An 8,637-nucleotide genomic window follows, 5' to 3' on the forward strand; every position below is an offset into this window, starting at 1 on the left:
GTACATGTCCTTTTAACAGACGCATGCTTAAAATTAAACTCAAAAACACAAACATTTCTCAACTTCGTCTTAAATTGCGGACAAGGAGTCACTGTTGAATCAATTTTTACATTTCATTTAAACATTTTTATTTCTCACATAAACAAAACTCTTGATTCTAGTGTTTATTATCGTTCAAAATTATTAAGTTAAGTGTATACATGATTTAAGAAATACAAAATCACATATTAAAAAGCATTATGAAAGTGTCGCCTTTATTAAATACAATGCTCATTAGAATGGAACAAAAGCAATAAGGAGACTGTAAAAAATAGCAGTGATTCAAACTTCAGTTGGATTTCTTTGGCTTTAGGCTCGCAGCGTCTTCATTATCGTGTGCAAACATCATCATTGCACTGTAACAACAAGAAAAGAACCAGAAAACAAAATTATGACTTACACATAAAACCCTTAAATTATGGACTATAGGCCATTTTTCTATCTTGTATCTCCACCATATAGTTTCTAAAGTATACTTTTATTTCTAGTCTTGAGATTTATTATACCCTTCTGCTTTGTGATCTTCTTAAAACAAGCATTTGCACAGGGGATCAGTCATTTCTGTGCTAAAGAGAACAAGGATGCCGACTCATATTCACTGCATTGGTTCCCAGTGTGCGTCAGGATTTTTATGATGATTAATAAATGTTTTATGGGTAATTTTACAGGTTTGCTTTTACCAAATCAACCCCTCGCTGACCCTGTGGTCATCCATCACTGGTTTTTTAGTCGTTAAAAGAATTAAATCAAAAACCAACAGTAAATCATTATTATATAGGGGGCTTGAAGGCTGCAGAGAACACAGCAATTTACAAAAACAAACCCCTTTTTAACTTAACATTTAATTAGTTAACCTTATTTATCTACAGTAATCCTATTATCTTTTTTATAAACTATTACAGTACATATTTTAAAACAAATTATTTCTGTGGGTTATGTAGTTGAACATTTTAGATAATTTTATTTAAATTTTAATACTTTGTTTTATTTTTTGCAAAAAATTGGAACGGTTCTATATAATTTGATATTTTTATAAATCGTGCACTTTGCGCTACAATGGGTTGGTTAAAAAAAGTTGACTTTATTGTTTTAATCAATCGATACCTAAATTACTAAACATGTAAGATGTACAATACATTAAGTCAATGAGTTTACCCAAGGCAATAAAGGAGAAATGTAAAGGGAAACGAGGGATATGATGTTTTGTCGCATCGGCAGATAAATGCTTTATTCCCTGAGCAGAGATTTACAATTCTCTCTCCTTGTTAAATAAAAAAAACCTCTTTATAAAGTTTTATCATAAAAAAACAACATTTTTTTTAAGAAAAAATGGATATTCTTAGATTTCCTATATAAAGATTTTTATTCTTTTTGTTGACCTGTACTGTGTTAATCAGTACAGCATTTCAGTTAAGTCCATCTCTGTGCATAAATATTAAAACAAAGAGCTCTTTCCCTGGATAAAATATCAAATAAATCAGAAATTTAACGGTACTTTACCCCAGAAGCACTCAAATTCACAGTTACTTCAAAGTTTAATCTCTTCTTTAAATGTCAATATGAATGTTTTAAAGCACAGACAGTGTTAAAGTTTCTCGGTTTTGTTTTGTTTTATTACAGGCCAAGTGATGAGCCTGTCTCTTCTGTTTTTAAAGATCCCCTGGAGGTCAGAGTGAGGACTGTTAAAATGCTTTTCATCAGCTGCTGCGAGTTCTGATCATATTTCACAGTCTGCCCAAAGCCTGCTTACTTTCAGCCGGTTGGTACATCCCATTAATAAGCTTACGCCCTTTTCTAAAACCCATTTAGAACATGCCAAAGCTACAGATAACTTCATATTGCATCAAGTCTTACTTATGTATATATATTTGTGATAGACAATCAAATCAAACCTTATCTATTAGAAAAGCACATTTCATGCCCTGTGCAACTCAAAGCACTTTACATTTAAAAACAAAAAACATGTACAGTATTACAATAAAAACCCAACCATCACCCTCCATTAACACCTACAACCCACAAATAATGAATACTTATAAAAGTAACAGACAGATATAGTTGTGTGCATGCTGCTCCTGGTCTGCTGAGAGGATACCTGCTCAATGGTCTTTAGAAAGGTTTTGGGTTCTGACATAATGGCCTCTGTGGAAAGCACACAAATGAGCCACCAGGGGAAAGGAAGACAAGAAGCCCCGACGGAGTACCGGGCAAGGTACTGAGTGCATGCGCCGATCAATTATCAGAGGTCTTCACCAAAATATTCAACCAGTCAATGGAACAATGCAGCAACCCAGCCTGCCTCAAAACCTCCACCATAATTCTGGTTCCCAAAAAGCCAGTAGCGGACAGTCTCAACGACGACAGGCCAGTTGTCCTCACGCCTGTAGTCATGAACTGTTTTGAAAGGCTTGTATCAAAACACATCAAAGCTAGCCTTCCACCCACTCTAGACCTGCTCCAGTTTGCATATAAACCAAACCGCTCTACAGATGACCCCATATCCACCACACTACACTCTGCCCTCCGTCACCTAGACCACCCAGGGAACTATGTAAGGCCGCTGTTTTTGGATTTCAGCTCAGCCTTCAACAACATCGTCCCAGACATCCTGACAGAGAAACTGCTACACCTGGGCCTTTCTTCCCCCATGTGCACATGGATTAAAGACTTTCTGTCAGAACGCCCACAGTCTGTCAGACTCGGACCCCACCTCTCCTCTACAATAACCCTTAGCACTTGATCACCACAAGGATGTGTACTGAGCCCACTCCTCTTCACGCTCTACACATCTGACTGCACCTCGACCTACCCGAGCAACTCCATCATCAAATTTGCTGACGACACCGCTGTGGTCGGGCTCATTTTAGGGGAAGATGAGACTTACTACAGGGATGAGGTCAGCAGACTGTGGAAGTGATGTTCAGGAAACAACCTCCATCAGAACACCACAAAGACTAAAGAAGTAATCCAGGACTTTAGAAAGGGGAGAGTGGAGCACTGTATATAAGTGGGTCGTGGACAGGGTCTGCTCTATCCGCTACCTGGGTGTGCTGATCACAGAGGAACTCTCCTGGACCACCACTGCGGCAGTAGGGAAGGCCCAGCAGTGTCTCCACTTCCTGAGAATACTCAGGAGGAACAACCTGGACAAGAAGCTGCTGGTGACCTTCTACAGAGCCACCATAGAGACCATCCTGACGTCCTGCATCACAGCCTGGTATGCCACAGACAGGAAAGCGCTGCAGAGGGTGGTCAACTCTGCCCAGAAAATCACTGGCTCCCCCCTGCCCAGCCTAGAGGACATCGCCAGCTCTCGCTACACGAGCAGAGCCAAACAAATCATCAAGGACTTCCACCATCCCAACAACCACCTGTTCCAACTGCTACCGTCAGGCCGGCGGCACAGAACACACAAAGGTCACACCAAATAGACTAAAAACCTTTTTTTTCCCCAGAGCTGTCAACGTCCTGAACAAAATGTGAACTTCAAAGTAAAAACACTGTAACATCTGTATAACAATCATGTCCAATATCTAACAGTCTGAAGGTGCAATAAAAGTTACGTGCAATACATGTATGTAAGTTGTATCAATGTATATTTCCATAGTTCCTTATATTTTCTATTTCATTCTAACATGTATGTAACTTTATTTTATTTTGCTGAAGCAGCTGGAGAGCCCCTGTAACTTCGTTGTAACAAGCCTCTTGTGTACAATGATATTAAACGATTCTGATCAGTTTGGAAGCAAAAGTTGAATGTTTTGGGACTGTGGAAAGCCCCTGTGGTCATAGGAAAAACCCCATAAAGCCGTGGGCTTTCAGATCCTACGTCAGTCAATGAACTGAGGAGTCTGTCTCAGAATCGATGCTATAAAAATACAGAACAAAAGCTGTATTTTGTGCGATAACCTAAATGTTTTGCTTCATTATATATTGACATCACAAAACCATAGAATATCATTTAGAAATAATAGGGGCGGACCGTCAGGAATTTATGTTATTGAGGACGACCACTCTCATCTCAAGGATCCTTTTGAGTCCCTTGATGTCTTCCGATTGTTTGAAGGTGTACAAGCCCAACTCTACAATGAATGCTGATTCTGGGAATGCGTGATGCATGGCACAATTCTTCACTGTGTGGTAGAAGCTTCACTGTTCTGTCTCTGTTATTTAACCCTTCTAATAAAGCAGTCTTCCATCCCACTGCAAAATCCCACTGCAGGGGATGATCTCAGCCTTTTTGGTTTGTTTTTGTCCCAGCAATTCTGGCCTGGATTTGAGGTTTGCAGCTGAATTATCAGCTTTTTCATTGAAAAAATGAATGAGTTACTTTGAAAATGCTTAACATCAGAGGTTAATTTAGTTCAGTACCAAAAGTATAGGATTTCCTTTGTATTTTTGGGTGCACAGATGACATTTAGGAACTTGTTGGTGCCTCTCACAAACCCAGATTATAAGGATGGTCCAATCAGAGATACATTTTCTTCAAAGAGACAACCCTGACTCATGCCTCGACTGACGTAAATCAGAGCTCTGCTATTTAATAAACGGGCAAACATCAATTCTATTTGCTCATTATATATTTTACCATCTTAACTACAGAGTCAAGGTTTTCAGTTTTTATAATCATCAAGCATGCGCTTTTATCCAAAAATGGCCTATAAATTTTATCCCACTTTGACACATTTTTGCACATTGATGGATGCAAAAAAGGTAAATATGGCAAAAACAATAAATATTACAACCAGGAATTAAACCGGCAGTTAAAACATTTGCCTTTTTTTAACCTTGGCTACAACCTAAACTGCAAATGACATGTCTTACCACCGGCTTCTGGCCTGCTTTGACGGAAGCAGTGATGCCCAAAGCCTTGGAGATGTCTTCAAGAGGGACCAAGTCTCCAGGTGAATCCTGAATGAAATGCAGTAACACCTTTTCTCCACCTTAAAAAAAAAACAAAAAAACATTTTTAATGTCATGCAGCAAAAAAAGATTGTTAGAAATCTGACTTTGTCTAGTGAAAGTTATAAGTTTATATGGAGTTCACTCACTGTTTAGTGAAGATACTTCCACTGACAAATATACCAAAAGAGTAGTCAAATGCTGCATCATATAGCTTGTATAATGAGAGGGCCACAAGCATAGTCTAAAACCTACATCTGATACTAAAGTGTAAACATTGGAAATAGACCTGAGCTTGAACAGAAAAGACCTTTACTTAAATCAAGAGTTTAAAAATGATGGAAACACGGGACAGGGTGACCTGTAACTTCAAAAGAGCACGCCGCCCTACAGCAACATAAAGCAGAGCATCACACGAACAGAGAGTCGGAATCACTGGCTTTTGTATTTGGACTGTGCTTTTTTTCCTGACAATGAAAATGACCCAACACAACAGCACATAATGGGAAAGTTGTTATCCCTCAATTCTCAATCCTTTCTATGTTAGATTCACTTTCTGAACTGCTATTTCACATTCTATTTTGAATACTTACATATCATATAATCAATCTGAATTTCAACTTAAGAGTTGGAAGTAGTAAAAAAAAATTATTATTAGCTCTAAATGTTGTGGGAGTTTTGGAGGATTTGGCTCATATGGCTAACAAGTGATATAATACTGCCCTCTAGTGGTAATTTTAGCTCTGGTGGTAATTTCAGCTTCTTCATGCATTTTTTTAAAAGCAGCGTTAACATCTCCCCAGCTACAGCACTTGAACATTTCAAATCCACAATAATAAAACAATTCAGTTACCCTTTGGCTTTGTTTTTAAATAACTACAACGGACATTAAATGATGTGAACCGACTGTACCTTTCGCCACGATGAGCATGCCTCCACTTTGGAGCAAATCTCCAGAGAAGTTTCCCTGGATTCCCTCAGCACTCGCCTGAAAACAGAACATTTGACAAATAGCCAAAGAAAGTTCGTTGACCTCATTTGCCATAGATACTGTTAAGAAAAATGTTTGTGATAAAGAAAAATGGTCAAACTAATCGTATGGATTCACTAAAAGACCTATACCTTTGAGGATATGTCCCGGACTTTCTTCCCCAAAGCAGCAGGGACGACACTTATGGCTGTGTACCTGACAAAAAAATGTTCAACCAAAAACATAACAAGTCAAACTCAGGCTATAATGGTCAATTTTACACAGCTAAAACAAAACTGGAGGTTTGTTATAAAATGAACGGGAAATTGTATTGATATGCTTGTTGCTTTGTTTTCTTTATCTAATCTCAAAACAGAGATAAGACGTCTCTGTGAAGGACTTTACATTGAATGAGATACAGAAAATAGTAAAAAATAAATAAATAAAGTAATCTGCATTTTACTCTATAGCAGTGGTCCCCAACCTTTTTAAGGCGACAGACCGGATTTATGTCCCAATATTTTCACGGACCGGCCTGTGCGAGGCTGTACTTTGGCCTCCAGTTTCCCTTAAACTTTTGGTTGAAGTTTATCTTCATCCTCTGTAAAATATCTGCAGCTGCTATAAACTTTATATGTAGGCTTGATTTTGTGTAGAAACCATTAAAATGGGAATGACTGTCAAAGTGGAAGCCAAAAAAATCATATGCCAACTTCAGCCTGGTCCAACTTTTAAGGTGAGACCGATAAATACCAAAGGAAATATAAAACAATTAAAAAGTGTCTAAAACTTGTATTTTTTTAAATATAATGATAAACAGTATGAACAACTTTATTAGCAGCATCCTCATAACATTAGACAGCAGGTTGCTAAATACTATGCATTGTTACTGTGGCCCGTGGGAACAACTGTCACAATCCATCCACATTAGGAGTAAAGACTCCCAGTTTGTTAAATGCAGATCAAAGGCTTTTCTGCTGCTTCCTTGTGGACTCTTTTTTGCAAAATGAAATGTGCTTTTTGTTAACTTTGCTAGTTTGGGCTGTTGAATTTAGTGATCAATCCAGCAGCTTTAAAAAAGATGTATTTTCAACACGAGTTGGAGCGACTTGACAGGCGTCAAGAATGAGTGATGGAGAGAATCCAGTAGTTTTCCAAAATAAGACTTCCTTCAGAATCAGATTGTATGCGTAGGCTGTGTTATTTTCTCTCTCTGCGGCCTGTGCCACCCGTCCTTAGGGGTTGGGGGTCACTTCTTTAAAGGGGAAGAAAACCTGGAACTGAACTCACCGTTTAAAACCCAAATCCTTGTAACATCTCTTCTGGTCGTCGACGTAAATAGCTAAAATAAAAAGGAGACTAATTATTAACGCGAGCACAGAGAAGCCAGTTAGCATAACAGAATCCACAGACACACCCTGGGTGTGTCACTACACCATAAATACTGGTCGACAGTTTACGTATACCTTTGCTGCAATAGAAGAAAAAAAATGGTTGCCGTTTCTTTCTTGTTTTTATATTAGCAGAGGCTGATTTAAACTAAAGTTCCTCCGTGAATGAAAACACTTAGTTTTTAACTAATGTCTGGAGTAGAAAACACCAAATAAACTGTAAACAAATGACTTTAACGCTTCTTACATCCTTTAAAAAAGCCTCCTTCCTTAAACTCCTGCAGTCCAACTTCTTCTGGTCCGACCCCCACCAACGACACACCACTGGCCCTCAGGTCTGGCTCCAGTTTGCTGATTTCGGACGCCATCCATCGGCACACCTGGCAACCGAACCTTCGCAGGAAGAACAAGACCACCGGCTGTTCCTGCCACAGAGACTGGAGCTCCACATTCTGAGGGAAAAACATGTTTTTAGGAAAAAGAGGTAATGATCAAGGCTAAAGCAAAATCAAGAAATTGTGAGAATATAGTAACACTGAAGACAAAAGTTGCTCTTTTGAAAATAAATCTATGTGAATTGTATTTGATCTGATTTTAGACAGCAATGATGTAAAGGTCTTACAAAACCTTCATTATGTCACATTCACTCATCAAAACTAGCTCTGAGTAGGCTAAAACTTAGTGAAACACAAACGCTTAGAGGTAAAGAGCAACAATTCTATAAACTAACCACTAAATTAAATGAATAATAGAAGTAAAAACGTAGAAAGTAGCCTTTAAACTTGTGATCGTCACATGTCATGAGTAATTCGTTCACTCACCTCTCCGCTGTCAGCACTTTTCACCACATTCTTCCCAACTTTAGCAAGGTCAACTTTTGCCATGATCTACACCTGAGGTTTAAAAAAGATAAAGCTTTACAGTTCGCGAAAAACTGACAAAGATATACACCAGTAAAGCCTCTGGAAGGTATGTAACACCCGCACAGCAGTTGCAAAACACTTTCTTCCTGAAACGCCCACTTTGCCACTCTCCTCCAATCACAGTCCACTCTTGTTCAGAAAACTACCAATCAGAAGACGTTATGAAACATCGGAGGCGGGGTCTAGTGTGTACAATACATCTTACAATTGATTGCCGAGAAACGGGTTTTTCGTAATGTAGATTGCATAAGATTCTCAACAAATGAGTCCAAAGGTTTTGGCATTTGCTAAATGTTGTTCAAAACTACCATTTTATATGAATAAAACAATGTGCTTTTTAATTTTTATTGATGGACATATAAACAAGGAACTTTTCTATTTATTATTCAAATGTAGTTCTGTATTTCTTGAG

The 8,637-nt window shown here is 38.3% G+C and overlaps 1 protein-coding gene across 1 annotated transcript; it reads right to left on the bottom strand.

Annotated features, from left to right (window-relative positions):
- Positions 1–99: 99 nt before the first annotated feature.
- Positions 100–8,332, bottom strand: prxl2b (peroxiredoxin like 2B). Its single transcript, XM_004068638.5, has 7 exons — positions 8,124–8,332; positions 7,550–7,754; positions 7,202–7,253; positions 6,064–6,127; positions 5,854–5,929; positions 4,864–4,982; positions 100–395 (listed from the first exon to the last, which is right to left on the bottom strand). Exons 1-7 carry the CDS (start codon positions 8,184–8,186, stop codon positions 369–371), a joined length of 606 nt encoding a protein of 201 aa, XP_004068686.1. The 5' UTR covers positions 8,187–8,332; the 3' UTR covers positions 100–368.
- Between the last annotated feature and the right edge of the window lie 305 nt (positions 8,333–8,637).

The sequence above is a fragment of the Oryzias latipes genome, chromosome 5 (genome assembly GCF_053564925.1).
Source record: "Oryzias latipes strain Hd-rR chromosome 5, Olatipes_Hd-rR_3.1".
Taxonomy (NCBI): domain Eukaryota; kingdom Metazoa; phylum Chordata; class Actinopteri; order Beloniformes; family Adrianichthyidae; genus Oryzias; species Oryzias latipes.